The 21030-nt window shown below is 41.1% G+C and overlaps 1 protein-coding gene across 1 annotated transcript in view; it reads left to right on the top strand.

Moving 5' to 3' along the window:
* Positions 1 to 21030, top strand: part of EXT2 (exostosin glycosyltransferase 2) — a 127272-nt gene that overhangs the window by 74416 nt on the left and 31826 nt on the right. Inside the window, exons 9-10 of the mRNA XM_033119158.1 lie at positions 12288 to 12477; positions 20833 to 20999. Coding sequence (XP_032975049.1) covers positions 12288 to 12477; positions 20833 to 20999 — 357 coding nt within the window. The remainder of the gene's footprint in view (positions 1 to 12287; positions 12478 to 20832; positions 21000 to 21030) is intronic.

Raw genomic sequence — 21030 nt, 5'->3', positions numbered from 1 at the left:
CTATGTGTATATGTTATGTACATGTATATGTGTGTATATATGCAATACATACTTTTGATCCATTTTCAAGTTACTTGCACCTTCTAAATACTTATATAGAATCATAGTAAAATTATCAAAATCATCTAAAAATAAACATTGATATAATATTATTATTTAATCTGCAGACATTATTTAGATTTTGCCAATTATCCTAATAATGTCCATTACAGCAAAAGAAAAATCCTGACCATACATTGCATTCAATTGTCATGTCTCTCTAGCCTCCTTTGGTCTACAATTTCTTAGTCTTTGTCTTGCATGACATTGACATTTTTGAAGAAAACTTATTAGTCATTTTGTAAGATGTCCCTTGACTTGGTTTGTCTGATGCTTTTGCATCAAATTATCCATTCAGTTTCAAATTATTGAAATTCAAATGACTCATTTTTGACAGGAATGTCACAAAAGAATGTGTTCGCAGTGTATCATATTGGAGGACCCATATCAACTTGTCCCATTACTAGTGATGATAAACTTCAGTCAGGTTTCAGCTGGATTTCTCCAATGTAAAGTTACTATTTTATCTTTTAATGTGTCTTGTTGGGAAATACTTTGAGACTGTGTAAATATCCTGTTACTCCTCAAACTGTCATCCACTAGATTTAGCATCCATTGATGATTTCTTGCCTGAATTAATTGTTGTTATGCTTGCCAAATGGTGATTTTTCTAATTCCCATCCTCTAACTGCTTTTGAGAGTTATTTTTCCTTAACCTTGGGGTTCATGTTTTAATCAGTTTTGGAAAATTCTCATTTTCTTTTTGAATATTACATAGCTGTCATTCTCACTAATCTTTCCTTTTGGAATCCTAGTAAATGTATGTTAGATCTCTTTCATTCTGTTAGTATGTGTCTCAGGTTGTGTTTTTTTTCCCCCTCACGGTTTCCACATTTTTATCGCTCTTTACTGCATGCTGCATAATTTTTCACATCTCTTTTGTTATTTTCTTCAGCTGGGACCAGTGTGTTTTATCCAGCCATTGAGATTTAAATTTCAGTGGATGTTTCTAGAAGTTATATTGTTTTTCAAATCTGTCTGGCCCATTTTTTTCATAGTGTCTTTTTTCATATGTTTTCAATTCATTTTTTTATATCTTTAATTATTTCAGATACTCAATATTTTCCAATTATCCAATTTTAAAATTTCTTGTAATGTCTAATCCTGTCATTTATCTACTGCTTGTTACTCTTGTCACATTGTTTCCTTATATGTTTTATAATTTTGGAATGTGAGTTCATCTTTAGTGAGGTTTTCTGTGGAAATCTTTGCCATTGGGGTTAAGAGGGTATTTCTCCAGAGAGTTTCGTTTGTGCTTAGGGTTTTTTGGTGTGTTTTTGTTTGCTTGCTTGCCTCTGACAGGTGTTCTTGAGCTATTGTAGAGCTAAATCACTGGTTTTAAACATTAATTTCTCAGTAGGAGTTTTCCGTACTAGACAGGTAGAGTTCATTTAACCCCCAAGTAGAGTTTCTCTTTACCAGGCCAGTGAAGTCTTCTCCATACTGTAGCTGACCTCTATTGTACAGTCAGTGAGCTGTCAGCAAACATTTTTCTGTCCAGGTCAGAGAACAAGCCTCTCTTTCAAACTGTTAGAGTATTTCAAGTATGGGATAGTCAGATGAAATTGTAAATTTGTTTCTATTTACAAATAGAACAAACAAATTTGTTCTTGTTACTATTTTTCTCATGAGATATAGTAGTTTAAGCCACCATTAACATTCTTGAACACTTGTGGATTATAGATAAGCCTCGTTTTTTTGAGTCAAATAAGTTGCTAGTCTTTTCACTGAAGCATTTCTTTTAAGTGTTTTTAGTATATTTAAGTAACAGATCAGGGATGATGATTGTGTATTTGAAGACCATGTTCTAACAATAATCCATATCTTTTGCAGTATCAAAGAACTGAGCCATTATTTTTAACATACCAAATTATGAACCAGTATAAATCAGTGATATGTTTTTGGGCTCCTACATTATTGTATTCACCCATTAATTGATTAGACAGTCTCTTAAACCATCTTACATAGATATATTTAGTGAAATTATTACTTGCAGACTGATATAACTCATGAATTATTAAAAGCATCAACATATGGAACCTACTCTTTTCTCATTCCAAATTCTTTTAATATGGCTTATGTTGAGCCATTTAACTGGCTTCTGTCCATCCCACTGATGGAAGCCGCAGCCAGACGAGGGTTCTTATAAATGATTGGCTTCCCTTACACTCAAGAGGAGGATAAAATGTCAACTTTTTCCTTTACTACCTGAAAAGCAATCAGTGGCAACCCTTCCTGCTCCTCTTGACAGTAGTTTGGCTTTATAGAAACAGAGTGGGAATTTAGCCAAATGTGAATTTCAGTGCTATAGAAAGAAGAAATTTAAGTAGCTAAACCTCAACTACTAACTGGAATTTTCAGAGAAGCATTCAGATGGGTTAAACCTATAAGCCTATAGTAAGCTAACTATTGCTCAGAAATTCCTGAACTGTAAGTTTTGATCCCTTCTTTCCTGGTGATGATCTGAGGTAACTTGCTAAATCCCTCTTTGTAACAGTTTGCTCTCTGTAGGAATGGGTTTAGGGATAATAATAGTTTCAGAAGAACAGTGTACCAATTAGTACTAATTTCCAATTATTAAAGCCATTGAAAAGGGCATTTTGGATTCAAACCTAACTTCAAGACTATTAGCTTGACTTTTGCTTTATTATCTCTTTGAAATTATCTTTATCTGTACAATGGACGTATTACTTATCTCACAGGATTATTATGAGATACTACTGAAAAAATATATGGGGAAGCATTTTTAAATGGTGTAGTGCTATAAAAAGTTAAGTGTTGCTGATGTAAGGCTATCAGTGTGATGCTTTATCATATGGAAACATAAATTTTAGAATTGGATGGGACTCTGGAGGAGAAAATTGACGTTTACAGAGGGTGTTTTTGTACCCAGATAGGCTCTCTATTTTGTATTTTCTGTTGTTTAATCCTTACGTCTCCAAGAGTAGCATTCTGTTAGCTCCATTCTTACAGATGAAGAAATTTATTTTTAAGATCTACCTCCCCATTATCCTGTTTCATAAATGAGGAAATGGAAGTCTGAAGAAGTTTGATGACTTGTCTAAAGCATAGATTCTCAGTTCATTATTCCATCTATTTTAATATACTGCCATGTTTTCTTAATGTTTTTCTCTTGTACACAAACTTGACCCCAAAATTAAATAGAAAACACAATAGCACCTAATTAGATTGACAATGCAGATATAGAAAGACATCTGTCACTGGCTTTATGATGGATTAGATATGCTAAATGGCCTTTCCACCTGAACAACTGAAATACTGATGAAGTATTATAAAGCGATTTTAGTCTGTTGCTAAGCTGGCATGAAAGTGTATTTGTTGATTCTAAACAAAGTGAAACCTGGGATCCTGGGAGGTGAGTGGGAGCCAAAGCCAGCTTTTGCTGTGGAGACTTTTACAGAGTTTGGTTACCTGATAACTATGAAGTAGAGAACAGGGTTGAAAGCCTGTGAGTTGGAGAATCTAACAAGAGCTTCCTGGATGAAGCCAGGAAATTAGAAGACCGTATCTTCGATGGAAGAGTAAAGAAAAGTAAATCATATGCCACCCTCACATGGTGTATGGTCCAAATTCAAACTACAATTGTGGTCCAAATAAACCTTACGAGGAGAATTTCATTGAAAGTGCCCCTGAGTTGACAGTGACCAGCAGAAGTAGACACAAACCTTCTCTTGAGAAACTCAGCTTCAATCCGGGTCTCAAATAATTCTTACAAATAAAGTGTCTAAGGAAAATGAGCAGCTCACAGTTAAAAACCACAAAACCATAAAGAAATAAGGCAACATCATGAGTGAGAACCAGCAGAAACACACCTCCAAGAACTTCAAGTGATTAGATTAGATTATTAGATTTAAAGAAATTCCGCATACATCCCAAAGAGACAAAGAGATGGAAAATGCGAAGGAATCGTGGAGTGATGTGGAGAACAGAGGGCCAGGGTCCAACATATGCCTACTCAGAGTTCCCAAAGAAGAGAAAGAGAGGGAGAAAAAGAGGAAGAGAAGGAGAAAAAGAAAAAGAGATCTTAAACACATCTAGAGGAAAAAGGCTAATAGTAGAAATATTTGGCCTCCCATATGACTCTGATTTAGTCTCCATGGCTCAGTTTCTTTGGATGTCAGAGGCCCAGTACCTGTTACGTCAGTACACCTAAAGGTAGTTAAATACATTCCAGCCCTACCATATAGAAAACTTATTTATGAACAAACTACTGTAAATAAGTTGTTGGGATTCTAAGTAGATAATTTATCCTCTCCCTTATTGAGTTTGCAGCACTGAGGGGATTTCTGACCTTTGATTTTCTTCATCTTTCATGTGTCTGTTTAATGCAAAGTCAGTGAGATTTAGCCATCATTGTTATCTTTGTTTTCAGAACAATCAGTTATTTTTTGTTGGTGGAATGAATTAAAGATGTAATACAGCAGGTTGGCGTCAGACTCGTCCTGAATCTTTTCTCTCTTGATCGAAGCGCCCACACCAGTCATCGCTCGGCCTGTCATTCTCCGGTTTCCCCAGGCCGTGCTTGCCCGGAACAGTGTTCTGCTGCAAGGAGTTGGGCTGCAGAAGTTGAGTGGTTAAGGCAACGTGGGCCCCATTACTGATTGCCCCTTTCCAATCTCCCAGCAACCATTAACATAAATATCATCTCACCATTTTGGACAGGGGACACCACCCTTACGCAGGACAGCAATATGAAGCTCATGCTTAACCCTTTCAGTGCTTGGTTTGTTTCAAAGTCCTGGCTGTACATCCATTGATAGGAGTCTGTTTGAACCTAGAGGAGAAATGAAGGGGTTAACTCCTTTTGGTTTTGCCCTTTGACCACTTCAGGATGAGAGGCATGATGAAATACTTTTCAAAGTCTTCAGTGGAAACACATCATGCATAATTGGAGCAAAAAAGAATAAATCAAAGCTTTTTCCCCCCTTTTAGTCTGGTAATTCATAATTGAAACCACATTGAGGTAAGGGTTGATAACTTCAAAACAACCAAGAAAACTGCCCTTTCTATCAAGGTATGGATAGGTGAGGCTACTTATTACTGGGCTCCAAAGCTTCTGTGTGGAACGCCTGTCCTCTCCTCTCTTCCTTTCTTCTCTGACTTCTCACTTTTCTACTCAGGCAGAATACTTTCATTGAAATCAGAAAAGGGTTTACTCAAATATCTGCTTAATTCTCTTCTTGTCACATGAAGTTATATCTACATAGTGACATTTAAAACATTTCTGATATGGTGAGTAATCGCAATTAAATTTTGAATCTCTTATTGAATTTGGTTGATTTAGAATTCTGTAGTTGGTAATGGAACGTGGTTTTCTTCACTCTTGATTTTATAATCATCAAGTAGTTCCAGCAAGAACATTTCAGAATGGTTAGCTAAGGCCATTTGTTCATCACCTTCCTTGGCTCTTTGTATGGTGGGTAACTTTGACTCAGTGGTTTGGGTTAGGCTCCTAAGAGGCTAACCATGACCTTTCACCTAAAAGAAAGCAAAAAAGGATTGCAGGAAGGGCCCAGGTTAACTTCCTTTGTGTGAGATTGCCAAGGGCACACCTAATTGTTTGAGTTTGAATCTTTTTTTGAAGGAGAAAACCCCTCTGCATTGGTAGTTGCTGCTAAGCCTGGTCTCCCAAGGCCTTCCTTTCAGGACATCCTGCAACCTGAATCCACAACTCCCTCTTGCTAGTTTGTCGGCTCCCTTCTAGCTCCTTCACCAGAAGAAGCAATATGAAAGAACTTTCTAAAGCTGGCATTGTGACCTCGCAGTTATTGTGGCTATTATGGATTACTTTCAAATGATTGCCGTTTAACGATCTGGATTTCTTACTGAAGCTTCCATAATGAACATTAGTTGTAGGAGTGAGAAGCAATGGGTGGGCAAGATGTGAACAAGGTATTTTGGCGAAGTGCCCGTACTCTGTCAGGATGACACATACTCCTCTTGGTGTATCTCCCTCCATCTTTGAGTCAAGTTTCCCTGAGTGTATTTGAGAGTTGTATTGATAACCAAGATTCCGAAGGTGCAGCTGCAATAGATGGGCTTTTTTCAGGGCTCTGTTGCTGGGTGCCTGGTTCCATGCCCCGTCTTGCCATGATGGAAATTTAATCAGGCCACACAGTTAATTGCCAGCATTGTTGGCTTTCTCCCTGGCAGAAGTCAGAGTCTTGAGTAAATTATGGAGGTTTAAATTTGCTTGATTTCCTGCAGAAAGTGAGGTCAAGAGGTCCCAGACTGTAGACACTCTCTTTGGTCAGCCAGCAGGGGAGCAGGTCTTAAAGGTATTTCAGAGGTGACTAAATGCCGTTTTGAAATGTCCTTCTCCGTATGTTTTTTTCTCTGGGGGTTAGTTTGTTGACCTTACCCCAGTGGAGCGGAGAGTCTGTGTGAAGGCACACCCCCAATTAAAGCTGCCTTTCTCCACGCTGTCACTGTGCTCCAGAGGCAAATGGGGTGATGTGTGAAGAGGGAAGGCGCAACGGGCACGGAAGCGTTGGTGCAGAGTAGCTTTTCCTACTTCTGACCTTTCAAACTAGAACAGAAAGGTAGCAAAATTCATGTATCAGTAAAACAATACTTAGGAAAAGAAAGTTTTATAAAAAAGCAGCATGAAGCTAATCATCTTGACTTACAAAAACCAAAAAACTTGTGTCATACAGGGCTTTTCATGGCGTGGCTGTAGCCTGAATCCCCCTCATTTCTTCTCTCTCTGTGGCCTCCCAGCCGCTGGAACCTGCTGGAATCTTTCCCTGTCTTGTAAGCGAGTCTCAGCACTGCTGCTCAGTTCGCCTTGCAGCTGCTTTGGGCAGCTCTCCTGCTTCTCCTTGAAGACTCCGCAGGGGTCCCTCCTCATCTCCTCCAGGGAGACAGAGGTGATCCTGTCGACCTTCACGTCTCCATAGGACTTTAATACCTTGTTTTAGTACTTGTTCTTTTGCATTGTAATTTGTCCTTTTACCTAGCTGTCTTCCCCAGTACATTATGAACACTTCGAAGGGAAGGAATTTGTTCGTCTTTGCAGTTTAGTATGTGTTCAGGAAATGTTGACTGAATGAGTGAGTACCAGCAATAACACTGATAGGAATGATTGCTGAATGTCTAGTCCCATTGTCTTAGTAGGCAAGAAGAGTATGAACTTGGGAGAGCTGGAAGGTTTTTGTTTGTTTTAAGCGACCGTTCGTGGAGTTCTGTGTTGAGTTCTCTGCTGAGTGCGATTGTCTGCAATCTCATTTAATCATCACCTAGGAGATAGATGCTGTCATGCTTCCCATTTTACAGATGAGGAAAAGAACACTCTCAGAAGTAGCTTTACATATCATGAAACTAGTACATGACAGGGCCCAGATTCAAACTCTGTTAAATACCCTAATCCTACACTTCTTCAGAATATGTACTTAGCACAATAAGATTCTTGGGAACTACTTTCAGATGAATGAACTAAGTTGGAAACGCTTTCGGAGTTCATGATGTCGCTCATTTGAGTGTACATCAGCTATTCTCATCCGTACACGAAAAGGACAGAAAGACATGACGTGGATCGTTGGGGTTTAACTTACTCCTCTTTAAACAAGTTTTTATTGAGTAGCACTAGGCACGGTACTGGGTACTGGGTGTTACAACATTTACAGCTCCTGCTTTCATGGAGCTTACAAGATAGTTACAATATAAAGACTAGGAAGGAAAAGAGAAAATCATAAATAAAAACAGTATATTTGGAGAAGAAATAGAGGTAGAGAAATCAGGTAAACCAGCACTCTACAGCATGATAAGCTAAAGGCAGAGAGGAAGAGGATTTCACGTAGAATTCTTGGTGCTGGAAGAGACCTCACGATTGCTTAGGCTACTCCCACCCCACTTTTGTGACATGTAGACAGTAAAGCCCAGAGAAACTGTTAACTCCCACAAGGTAACCTATTGGCTGTCATTTCTCGAATGCTATCATGTCAGGTACTTTACATATATTACCTATTTACTTTTATAAATTAAATTAAAAAGTAAATTAAAAGTAAATTAAAAGTAAATTAAAACCTCTGGGTTGTTAAATAAGTAAGAAATGATAGTCATTAAGTAATTGCTACGTCAAGGCATACCACCTAGAAAAGCAGTCGTATTATCACGATTTCATAGATATGGATACTGGGGTACAAGAGAGGTTGCCAGGTCACTGTGCTGGTAAGTGGAAGAACCTGGGTTCAGACTAAGGACTCGCGCTTCCAAAACTGACTCCAAACATGCTGACTCGCTTTGTGACATCATTTCATCAACGCTGGTGGTATCCTACAGGAAAGCACTGTCTGTAGCAGGGTGAATATATGCTCAGGAGCTCATACGTTGCCTACACGTTCATCTCAACGTCTGTATTTCATGGGAAAGTGCTGGCAAGATTCCACTCCTTGTTATGCTCCTTGACGTGCACTGTCTCCCCAAAATGCGGCCTTCTCTGCTTCTCCAGTTGTCAAGCCCTATTTGGTATGCAAGTGAGTAGTATGGAAAAATTGAGCACCAAGATGAGTTACTGTCTGCTTCCCACCCACCCATTCCTTCGTCTCCTGTTCTCCTCTCCGCCCACCTCATCACCATGCCCTTTCCGAAGGGAGCTGGTATACGGGATGAGACCAGATCTGTGGTCTTGCCAAGCCTCTGGTTAGCTCTGCCTGGCAGGGCCTTGAAATCAGAGCTCTGGTGCCTTTGCGGGGGGGTGGGTGCCTCAGTTTAAATCCCAAGGGATTCGTTTTCTGAAACCACGTTCTGCATCTCTCATCCCAGGGAATTTTCCTCTCCTTTTAATGTGACAGAAGCATTCAAGTGTGTTGGTATTCCCTGCTTGTCCCGAAGAACAGACCTTATTTTGTTGGAATTTTAATAGTTTTTCCTTCTGTGTTAGAGGTGTGTTTACCTTTTTTAATTTATGTGCTCCTTTTGTGTCAGTGTTATATATTTGGTATGTTTTTATTCCACGTACCCTCTGAAATCATAGTTGTGGGATGGGCTCTGGGTTATTGGCGCAGATATGATTGTGAAGGATAAAGAACTTTTAGCATTTTTGTCTCAGAGAAGAGCTGGAAATAATGACCTCTGGAGTTACCCACAGTTCCACTTTCCAAAGTCTGTAAAGGTGATGCTTGCCCCAGACTCAGAATAGTATGCTCAGGAAGGGCCGTGAACCCACCACCATCTGGTGTCGCGCAGTCGGACGGCGTGGCTGTTTCGCTCTTCTGTCACTTACAGGTTGTGTAACCTTGAACAGCATTCACCCTTCCCGCCTCTCTCCTTCCCTCCCTTCTTCCTTCCTTCCGACTGGTAAAGCAAATGATTAGACATTGTTCACTCTTTTTAATTCTATAGTTTCGTCATCTGTACAAAGACTCTATCTTGGAGGTTGCTGTAAGGCTCAAATGAGATAATACGTGTAAAGCAGAGAGCCTAATACTTAGTAAGTATGTGCTCAGTTAATCTGGACTGTTTCAACATCACACTTTACATGATTTTACGCACTTGTTTTAAACAATCTTTTTTCTTTTCCATTTAAATGGTGTTTTTGAATCACAAGAGAGTATTGTATCGGAGGAGTAGGTGACGGGGTTGGGATAGTGATGGCACAGACTGTTGGGGATTCATTGTGACGTCAGCACAGGACTGCTTACTGACCTCAGTGTTCCTAAAAGTCAGGAACATACGAAGCGTAAGATTTGGGGTAGGAAACTGAAAGAGGTTCCTACAAATGTAATCAGATGCTGAGGAACACATACTAAAGTCCAGGCCCCTTTCTAAGACTGCAGCTGAATGTGCAAGCGTGATGTCATGGAAACAGAAGGTCAGCATTGAGAAGATAGCCTTTCCTAGTGTGTTTCTTGGTTGTGAAATCTAATTATGGCCTGTTATGGACATTTTGGCTTTAATATCCTGATTACATTACGACTCCAGGAAAACCACTCAGTCTCCTTGAGTTCCCATCCCATGTGTATTCCATGTGTTTGTGTACATTTCCTGTCCCACACAGTTACATCTGGCAAACAGCTGTTGTCATATATGTGGTGATGGGTGTCCATCAGTGATACGGCTGAGGTTGACGGGGGACCTTGGGACTCCCAGAGTCTGAAAGATGCTAGGGAAGTGTAAGTGGCCAGAATAACAGAGAGGACGTTTCACATTCGTCCACCTTCTGGCAGAGATGAAGTTAGGTCCTTTTCACATTATAACGTATGAATGTGAAGGTAATTAATGCCACTGAATTGTAAACTTAAAAAATGGTTACAATAGCAAATTTTATGTTATATTTTACCACACTTTTTAACAACTATACATAATATACCCAAAACCGTTGTATACTTTAAATGAGTGGATTGTATAGTATACAATGAATTATGCAATGAATTCTATCTCAATATAGCTGTTTTACAATACGAGAGTGTTTTCACAATCATTTTCTATTATCAATACAAAACTATTTTGGCTTACATTGCTGCACTAAAAATTGCTTAATATTTTAATGGTAGCAAAGAAATTGAATTTCCTTCATTACTTTTGAAACTTTATTTTGAAAGAAATTTAAACTTACGGAGCTGTAAGTTGCAAGAATTGTACAGTGAACTCACAAGCTCATCACCTAGATTCACTCATTTTATGTATTTATATTTACTGGCACTCTTTATTCCCAGTATTCAGAAGTGATGTGCTTTGATGGGCTGTGGTTTTCAAGTCATTGATTTGTTTTTTCTTTTTTTTTTTTTTAATTCCATGTGCTGATTACTTATTGGGCCCTTTCAATCTAAAAATTTGTGTCTCTTGTATTTTCTTTTCTGAGAACTTGCTTAATTTCTTTGGTAGTTTCATTTCTTCCATATTCTCTGTTTTCTTTTTCAGGAATCTCCTATTAGATGGATGTTGGACCTTCTGGATTTTCTTATCTTTTCTATCCTGTTTTTCTTCTGTCTTTTTGTTCACTGAACTAGAATATGCTGTCATCTTCGTCTTTCATTCCTGCCTTTTACAAAATTTTAAGCTATCATATTTTTAATGTCCCAGAATTTTTTTTGTTCTTTGATAGATCTTTTAAAATAAAAATAGTAATTTATTTTTATTTCAAGGATGAAAAATCTCTCTCTGAGGATATAATTTGTTGTTGATGTTGTTTTAATTTCCTTCTGCTGCTTCTATTGTCTTTGTTTCCTCTGAGTTTCTGTTTCTTCATTTGGTTTCTGTTGTTCATGCTGAAGATGTTCTTGAAATGTCTGTGATTCTAGGATCTGTTCATGATTAAGAGGGAAGCACTAAGAACCTGATCAGAAGTTCTTTGTGTGAGGGCAAGCTTACTGCCTGGTGGGCTTTACTGTAAGATGATGGAGTGGCCAGCGAGCCACAGGGCTGCCAACGTTGTGGGAACTACAGGGGGAAGAAGGCTGTAGGGCTCATCATTCGGAATAGAGATTTTCTACCTGTGTTTTCCTCTCAGCTGTGCCTGTGTTTCCATGTCTGGAGCTTCATTTTCCTCAAAGAATAAACCTCCCTTGTCCAGCTCGGGTGGGGTGTCTGAGTGGGCAGGTAAAGGGAAAGTTAGTGAATCGGGGTCTCTCCCTGTTCATTACACATGTTTTTAACCAGTGCTCCTGCTTTCAACCCTACCCCTCCTCTTACCCTCACGAGGTACCCGCTGAGCTCAATTCCTGAACCTTTGTGGGGTTCAACAGTTTGACCTTTTGTCCTTGTGGGTACTTAGGTTTCAGCTCGCACTCTCTCTCCTTCTCTGTTGCCACTTCTCCAGCCCCTCTCAGTCTTTTAGAAACGTGTTAATACTGCTCATCCGCGGTTTCCTCCTCTCCCATGTCATTGTTGTTGCAGATTTGTATGTTGTATTTATTAGCTGTCATTTCAGTAGGTTTGGGGAGGGAATAAAGATAAATGCATGTGTTTAATCTGCCATGTTTAACTACAGATCTCTCCTCAGCTGCAAAAATTCTCCGCTCTGTGTTCAGTGGTATCAGAGCCAAACTGCATTAAAGAGAGCCAGCACGAATTTTGAGGAGGGGAAGATTTTGAACCATTTCTTAGCTCTTGGGTTGGTGAAAGCCACCAAACCTCCCGTGTTTGGGTTTAGAGGTGATGTTGGGAAAGACATCAGCCCCATGGTGACCGGATCTCTGTCTGACCCACACTAATCTGTTCTCTTGCAGAAGTGGGGTAGCGTGAGCAACCCACTCTTCCTCCCGCTGATCCCACCACAGTCGCAAGGTTTCACTGCCATTGTCCTCACCTACGACCGAGTGGAGAGTCTCTTCCGGGTCATCACTGAAGTGTCCAAGGTGCCCAGTCTATCCAAACTGCTAGTTGTCTGGAATAATCAGAATAAACACCCTCCAGAAGGTAAGAAAAGTGGGGAAACGTTGGGTTCAGGAAAGGCCTGCTTTGGGCGTTAGTGTAAATCGCAGCTGGATCCGTTATGGATTGCCAAGTTATTTGCATCCTTTGTTTTCGATGCATTTTCCTGCTTTGTTAGCATTTATGCCATTTCTGAGGCAGTATGAACCCAGTTTTCTCCAAAATTGTATTCTTGTTCTAGGGTGGCCCATATTATTCCAAGCCCATGGCCTGCTCTGTAACCACAAGTGTTTGAGGGCTTAGGAACCAGTAGGATCAAAGGCTGTCGCCTTGGGAAAACAGATCTCAGCTTCCCTCAGCCTTCTCAGCTGATTTGTTTACATGAAAAGTCAGTTTAAAAGGCATTAGTTTTCTCCTTTCTTATCTCTGCTCTGATGCTGTGTTCTTCTTCAAAAAAGAGGATGGCCTCACTTCTGGTTGGGAAAGGCAGCAAGGCATGCCCTCTTCTAGGCTTCGAATCGGTTCCTTAAGTGAGCGGTCACTAGGGCTTCCCACTGGTTTATCCTGAATCACATTGTTCCTTGCTGTGGCCACCCCTGCAATCTGCTGGCTGGCAGCTAGGGTTGAGGACTATTTGATTAATTGGATTTGTTTTTAATTCAGGGTGCGTAGAGTACGTTCCACCTGCATTTAGTTTCTCATTCAGTCCGTCTATTACTGATCCTAATCCCAGGGACTTCAAAGCTCCTGCCCTTTATAGCCTATTAAAGCCAGGAAGTTTCTGATGGATTAGAGCAAGGAATGAGTTTGAAGTTTGTAATGTGCACCACTGTCACCGATAAGGTCTAGTTTATTGCCTGACAGTAGTATCTGCACTTTTTATGGCTATTCCCTTTTAATTGGTTATACTGAAGTTGGGGTAGTCAACCCTGCAAACTACCAGCAGTAGCTCTCCAGTCCGGGCTGGAAGAAGACCACGTTTCTGGGTGGTAGGCCAATCAGAATTTGCCTCAAGAAAATTCTTCAGTTCTTCCTGAGACACTTAAAATGTTTTACTCAGTGGGATTTTTGTTCTCTGAGAGAACCATATACTTTCTTTTTAGATTTACGGAGCCACAGGGTTTAAGTGAACAAAATAGCACTTTAAATGAAGGTCCTATGTGATGCCCTGAAGTACACTGCTTTTTTAAAAATAATCTTTCTGTCAGCTGTCTTTTTATACCAAGCTTTTTGTTTTTTCTTCTCAACATCTAGTTTTGTTTGATGCTCAGTAAACGAGAAAGAAAGGGGTAGCAGAAAAAGGAAGGTGTTGGCACCATCTAAGAAGGAGGGAGGAAGAGACTGACAGCAAGGAAAAGGTAGAGAAGAGCGGAGCTGTGAACAAGGGACGTGGGAGGGCGTGTAACAGCTGACTTGGGTTCCGCAGTACCACTGGCCTGGCCCGGAGTCCAGTGACTGGGCGGCGCCGCCCTGCTCTAAAGGATGGGTCATGTTCCAAGAAGGAAGGCTGTGTATGCCTCCTGTGCCCCACAGCAGCCTGTTGTGTCACTCATGCATTTGCTCCTGCTCACCAAGGCCACCCGCTCTCAGAGAGCGCCTCTCGGCCCCCACCTTTCCCACCCCTCTCCTGCCCAGAGGTAGAGTGCAGTCTGGTGCTAAAGCAAAGGAGGCTTCTCCTTAGAAACCTTGGTTAGCCACTTTGGGCTTCCAGTGCAGTATTTCTTGTGAATTTGAGTCACTTCTTTTGGCCAAGTATTGTTGCAAACTGTGAGAAAGGAGAAATCCTTTTCTTCCTTCTTGGTCCAAGCCCCCACGCACAATAATATAACTGAATGCAATAGGTTTTGGAGCAGGGTACTCAGTTTTAATTTTTGGTAGGCCCTACTAAACCGTAGCGGTTAATTTTATGACCAAGAGTTTAGTTTATTTTTGAAATATTTTGGCTCTAGGGAGGAAGGAGAGCCCTCAACTGGTGAGGCCCTAATTTTGACACATTTAGAGGCTGGACCCACTTTTTTCTACCAGTGGTTTTTAGGTCAGGGCTCCAGCTCTCGCGATGCGGTTGTTTTGGGAGAACGCGAACTATGTTTAATCTTCTGTGGGGTGTTTGTTCAGTTGGTAAATGGGGCTGTCAGCTCTGGCCCTCATGCCAGCAAAGGCATCTTATTTTTCATGTACAGCATTAGTAACATATATATTTTTTAAAAAGCAAGTCCAAGGCTTTGAAATATTAGAGGCCAAAGTGATGTTTTTCACTTTCTCTACATTTACTAAAATAAATATTGTGGTTAACATGTCTGCTGCTGGGAGGATTAGTGTAGGCAGAAATCCTTCTCCCCCTTTTTTTTCACTTTCCAACCCAACCAAATACTTTTTTCTTTTTGGTTACATTTAAGTCTAAATTGCTGGGTTTGAAGTTTAAGTAAATACTTAGACTAGGCGGTAGAAATTTCCAGTGAGCTTTCGTCACGTTAGTTTTGAGCTCTGTCAGAAAAAAAGGCAAGTCACTGCCTCCCTCCTCCCCAGCTCTTCAATTTCCAAACTTGATGGATATAGGAGTTATTTGGCCTGGCCCCTGGCGTCAGTCTGAAGGAAGCAGTTACACTGTCCATTTCAGATAGGTTTACCTCAGCCTTCTTTTTTTTTAATTTTTTTATTGGGGAATGTTGGGGAACAGTGTGTCTAGGGCCCTCAGCTCCAAGTCAAGTCGTTGTTTTTCTTCAATCTAGTTGTGGAGGGTGCAGCCCACCATCCCATGTGAGAATTGAACCAGCAACCTTGTTGTTAAGAGCTCATGCTCTAACCAACTGAGCCATCCAGCCACTCCCTGCCTCAGCCTTCTTTTTGAACTGATTTCAGTTTTAAATTTGCATTGATGCCAGGAGCCCCCCAGCTTCAGCTTGTGACTGTCGTAGTTCATAGTATGCAGGATGGGATCGGCTGAGCATGTCAGGATGGTCAACCCAGAAGAGACAACAGGAAGTAGACGCAGCAGGTCCCTTCCTGGTGAGCTGCATTCTGGGCCTGTGGGAATTAGGGTCAGGGGGATCAGATGTACACCAAGCAGCTTGAGCACTGCTGAAGTGAGTTTAAGGTTAGCATAGAGGTGATCCCACCATTTATTTTGTGGATCTGTGGTTGTGTTTGTGACAGTGATTGCCAGGATGGGCTTGGGGTCATCTTCAGTCAACCTGAACATTTTGTCGTACCTTTGCCAAGTTGGAGAAAAATTCTCTTTGTTCACATCTCTCTTGGCATCCAACATGGAGAAAACCATTAATCAATACACATTAAAAAACAAAAATCCTTAGTACAGGGAGTTCTTTTTCTCTTTCAAGCTGGACTAAAGCTCATAACTGAGATTATCTGGTCATTTGGCTCAGCTGTTTGTGTTTCATAAATTTAGTATGTTTGAAAAATCCTATTTTTTAGACTTCTTTGTGTGAATGGAAGGTGACATGTCTGTTTTGTCAACTACAGAGGCACAGGATGAGACACAAGATCCAAGGGCACGCTGTTCCATTTAGAATTTAAAGGAGTAAAGAAAAAGAGACCCCGCCTGGGCTAAGCAATGGAATTAGAGCCTGAAGATTTCTAGCTATGGCCCTGTTTCCTTCTGCACCCTACGGGCACACCCCATATCCTTCTGCCTAGACCTCTTCAAGTTGTCAGTAGAGAAGTGAAGTTCATAAGACTTGACAAGAATCCATTGGTGAAGACGATAACACAATGGTATTTAACTATGTATCATGTACCTTTTATATCCTAGGAGTAGGAACTGTGCTAAGTGCTTTACATATGTTAGCTCCAGTCCTTAGCACAAACCTGTGAGAAAGCTGTGTGTATCCCCGTTTTACAAAAATGAAGCTCAGATGAGTTGAGTATAATTTGCCTGCATCACACCACTGCAAATGGCAGAGCCAGCAATAAACATAGGTCTCTCTGGATCTAAAACTCATGTCCTTTGCACTAAGTACCACTATACCTGTTTAGATTACCATTTAGCAGTAGGAAAATCATCATCCTTTGTCAGCTCTCTGATTTGGGATTATGTAGAAGAATTACGGTAGGTCCTTGTCAGGGACTCAAAGAGAGACAGAAAAGTAAATCTGGTCTTTTGAAAATACTAATGGAAAGGGGAAAGGGAAAAAAACAAAAAAAAACCAAAAGCCTCTTCTTTCTCACCTATATTTTTCTTTCCTGCCTCATGCTTCTGTACTGATTTTTTAAATAGAATCAAAATCCCATATCAGAATTACCTGCTTTAAGGCAGAGAGTAATTATAATGCTTACTCTTTGATTGCTGCCCCCTTACCCCTGCCCTCCACAGAAGGGATGCTAAAGCCTGAGAGAATGGTAGCTTCCTTTCTTGGAGGCCTATTTTATTTAAAAATGTGAAAGTGAGAAACTGGGAATTCTACTTAGACTCCTGTCTTCTAGTAATGATGGTTCATAGAGAGCTGGCCATGAAGATGGAGATTCCTTTTGTCAAAGCTGACGTTTGGCTACCCAGGCCTAATTCAGAACAGGGAAAATTAATCAGTTTCCAGAAAAGCCATGATTCATTCTCCATTTCCATCTGCAGCCCACATCAACCTCTTCGGCCCTCATCATTCTCTAAAACTTCCCCATCAAAGACTTTACAGGGGCAAGTTAGTTCTTTATGGATGTTGTCTCATGTAATTCTTTAGATATCTGTAGGCAGAGATTGTGGAAAGCTGTCTGGGTTGAACACACTGTACACACTAGCCAGGGGTAAGTTCAGATCTCATCCACAGCACAGGAATGTTTGTATTGAACCAAAGCAGCCAGCCGTTCTCTATCCATATTGCTAAAAGAGGAGCTGTTTGTTACTTTGTGAAGTTACCTTGGCAGAAGTTCCGTTCTTCTGTTTCATTGATGTGCTAGATTTTCTCAGCTCTGGAAATGGCCGGGATTCTGTTGATCTAACAGTAGATGTGGAAGGTACAGTCTCTCGTGGAGAAATGCTGTTCTGGTTCCATCGTCGTAGCCGGAGAAACAGGCTAAGATCACATGGCGAGGAAGGGAACCCCGGGGTTTGAAGCTGTTTCCCAAGACTGCTCTTCCTGAGATACATAACTGCCTGATCCTAGAACCTCGGGCATCGCGTTCTGTCTCTCCTCTGATGCCTAAGTTAGTACATTTCAAGCCAAGGGGCTCATCGTGTTGCTGAAGGCATTTCATTCCCTCTTAAGACAGTTTATACCATCAGAAAACCCTTAACTATTTTGAGTCGAAGTCAGTTTTCCTGTAACTTTGACCCAGCCGTTGCTCATGGTTCTGACTAATGTATAAGTCAAGGTCCAGGTAGGTAGGAGACAGAAACCATACAGTAACTTGAACAGGAAAAATTGTAATGTAAAGAATTATTAACTAGTAGCAGGAGACGGGTGTCTAAGGGGTAAAAAGAACTCTAAAGATTACAGGAAATGTAACAACTTTGGGAGAGCCCCTTCCCCAGCTGGGTCTGAGATTCAGGCCTTGCTGGAGAGAGTATGATTGTGTCCTACTGCATGCGTGAAGTTTGCCGGGGCGCCGCAAGCCAAGTCTGGCCAGCAAGAAACCAACTGTCCCCTTGGGTACTTGTGGAGTTCAACAGGAAGCTGCCCAGGAGGTATTGCTTAACTTTCGGGAAGACTGAGGGCTTCGGTGGAGCTCACTCAGAACCACCTATGGGCAGAACCTCAGCAGAGTTGGCCTGGGAGTGTCCATAGAACTTTCTGGGAAGCTGCCTCCAGAGGTGCTGTTGAACTCCAGAGGTGCACCCCTGGGTGCACCATTTAAACTCGCTGGAGATAAATGCCACTGTCTGCCTACCTGCTGGCCAATAACGGAAGGAGCAAGAAGTGATAACAAGCGCTCCAGAGCCAGGAAGAAAAGCCCCCTTCCTCCTGAAGTGTCCCTCCAGCTCCCTCTGCTGACAAAGCTTAGCATCGTGCCAGCTGGCAAAGGGGAAATGTTTACAGGATCCAGTTCCAGTATCACAAACAGGGTAATGAAGGGTGAAATTGAAACTGAGAGGCAATAAATTGGCGACTTGCCCATTTCGTTTCTTTAAGTATTTTATAGAAATCCTGGACGTAAGTACCCACACTATCCTCATAACTCCTTCCAAGCTGTTTTCCAATTTCTTGGTACTTTTCCCATATTGTGATACCCAAATTGGAACACAGAGTCTAGTACAGAGGTTCTCAAAGTGTGGTCCAGAGACCCCTAGACATCTGTGTGATCTTTTCAGGGGGTCTGTGAAGTTGAAATTATTTTCATAATAGTACTAAGTCATCTCCCTTTCACACTTTTTTATTCTTTCACAAGTGGGCAGTGGAGTTTTCCAGAGGCTACATGACGTGAGATGACATCACTCTAATGGCTAATGGAATATTACGTGCTTGTGTATTCTTGTGTTTTAAAATTCCCTCAGTTTTAATTTCTGATACCATAAATTGTGTGTGTGTGTGTGTGTGTGTGTGTGTGTGTGTGTGTGTGTTTGAGAACCGCTGGTCTAGTAGGTAGGGCTATAATCTTTATTTTAGATATTACAGTTAATTCATGTTTTATAAGGATTTGGACAGATCTGTGACAGGTTTTATTTATCTGGAGTGGGAAGCAAACAAGAATAAGGATGTTTGCTGGAGAAAATTATTGAACTTTATTGTTTTGTTCCTGATCTAGAGAAACATGAGATTTTCAAGCTGTACTAGATGGTACAGGTTCTATTTGGTCTTTGGTGCTAAACAGACTTAGATTCAAATATTAACCTTATCATTTATTAGCTCTCCCCAGCCAAGTTACTTTAACCTCTCTGAGCCTTGGAAATACTGTTTTGTAAATAATTTCTGTCCCCTAGGGTTGTCAGGGCTTGAATGACATTGCAGCTGTAAAGCGTCTGGCATATACTAGCTGCTTAATGCAGATCCCCTTCTCTGTCTCTGCTTATTTTTACACTGAGGAGAAGGGACTTGCCCAGGATCCCAGAGACAGTGCTGAATTGCGGTCTCCAGTGTGTCAGTCCTGTGCCCGTCCTTTTATTCCAAAGATATTTATTGATTGTGGTTTTGTGCCAAGAATGAAACTATAGTTAACTATTGTTATTGATTAAAAGACAGTGGACTGTAGAATCATTTTTGGTCTCTGGTTCAGTTCTTCCCTAAACATACTTCTTTTCTAGGCTCTGTGCTTTTTTAGGACTGTGACTGTCTTCCTGTATCCCAAGGCCTCTCACTTGCACGGGCTTCTTCTGAGACCCCGGTAATGCCCCGACAGTGGGGTACGTGGGTTTACTATAGAACACACAGAAGTAAGGTGTTTTGTTTGCAGCCTGTGAAGACAGCCTTTTTCCTTCCCGAGTTCCCCTCTGTCCTGCTTCTCGTCAGTGTGGTGACTGTGGAGAGGCCACGGGCATTTGGGGGCTTGAAGACCCACAAAAACTACAGTGACATGAGCTTTCTGGAAGCAGTGTGATACCTGGGTTTCCTGTTCTCATTTGACAAATGGTGTGTGAAGAACAAACTGCCCTCTGTAAAGAATCCTGAGGTCTATAGACATGGGTCCTGTACCAAACAAGTATTCATTTCATGCTATGCTAAATACAGCATTTTAAAATAAGAACCTGCGGTTGGATTGCTTCAATCATTGCAAAGTAGAATAGGGAAAATGTAAGGCAAGTCATGGATTGGTGTTTCTTTACTATACTAGAAAATCCCACATAATTGGACCTCGAAATCTGATAGTTACTCTGCAAATTGGACATGATGAGAAACCAAACCCTGTAAGTCCTGGGGGGGAGGGGTCTGTCCAGCGGATACAGTGTTAAGTTAAGGAAGCTGCTGTACCCATTCCGTGAGACGGTGTTGTGAGGGGCGGATTCTAGCAGCCTCGGTAGCTGTTTGTGATTGCAGTTTGGAGGTGGGCACATTGGGGCAGCCGTCTTCAGCACATGCATTGTATTTCTTAGAAGAGCTGCAGGCAAGTGTTGGTCTAGGGTGCACCTATCTGAAAGTACGTTGCAGAGATGGTAGAGTTCTGATATTATGAATGAAACCGTGGGTCTGAGTATAAGGCAACCCACACTTGATTTCTTTTCTCGTCGTTGTGCTCGTGGCTGTTTGCCCTCTCTGTTTCTCAGTTGTGAGTCGAAGCCAATTTGTACATTGTGGTTAAGACAAGATTGAGAATTATTACAGTAGTCTTATAAGGACTGGGAGAGGATAGATGTATTTATAATATAAAGTATTACAAAACTGCATTGATAAGAATGTCCCTTGCACACTTGTACGTGTACATTTAATTGATTCTCACAAACATCTCATTTGTGATATGATGCTTTCACCACTTTGTTGGAGGAGTAAATACCTTGTTTTTTTGTGTGTTTTTTTCCAGAGTCTCTCTGGCCCAAAATCCGGGTTCCGTTAAAAGTTGTGAGGACGGCTGAAAACAAGTTGAGTAACCGTTTCTTCCCTTACGATGAAATCGAGACAGAGGCCGTCCTGGCTATTGATGATGATATCATTATGCTGACCTCCGACGAGCTGCAGTTTGGTTATGAGGTAAGGCGGCCTTAAACGGTATGTTTACATA

The sequence above is a fragment of the Rhinolophus ferrumequinum genome, chromosome 11 (assembly GCF_004115265.2).
Source record: "Rhinolophus ferrumequinum isolate MPI-CBG mRhiFer1 chromosome 11, mRhiFer1_v1.p, whole genome shotgun sequence".
NCBI lineage: Eukaryota > Metazoa > Chordata > Mammalia > Chiroptera > Rhinolophidae > Rhinolophus > Rhinolophus ferrumequinum.
This window is presented reverse-complemented; position numbering and strand designations above follow the sequence as displayed.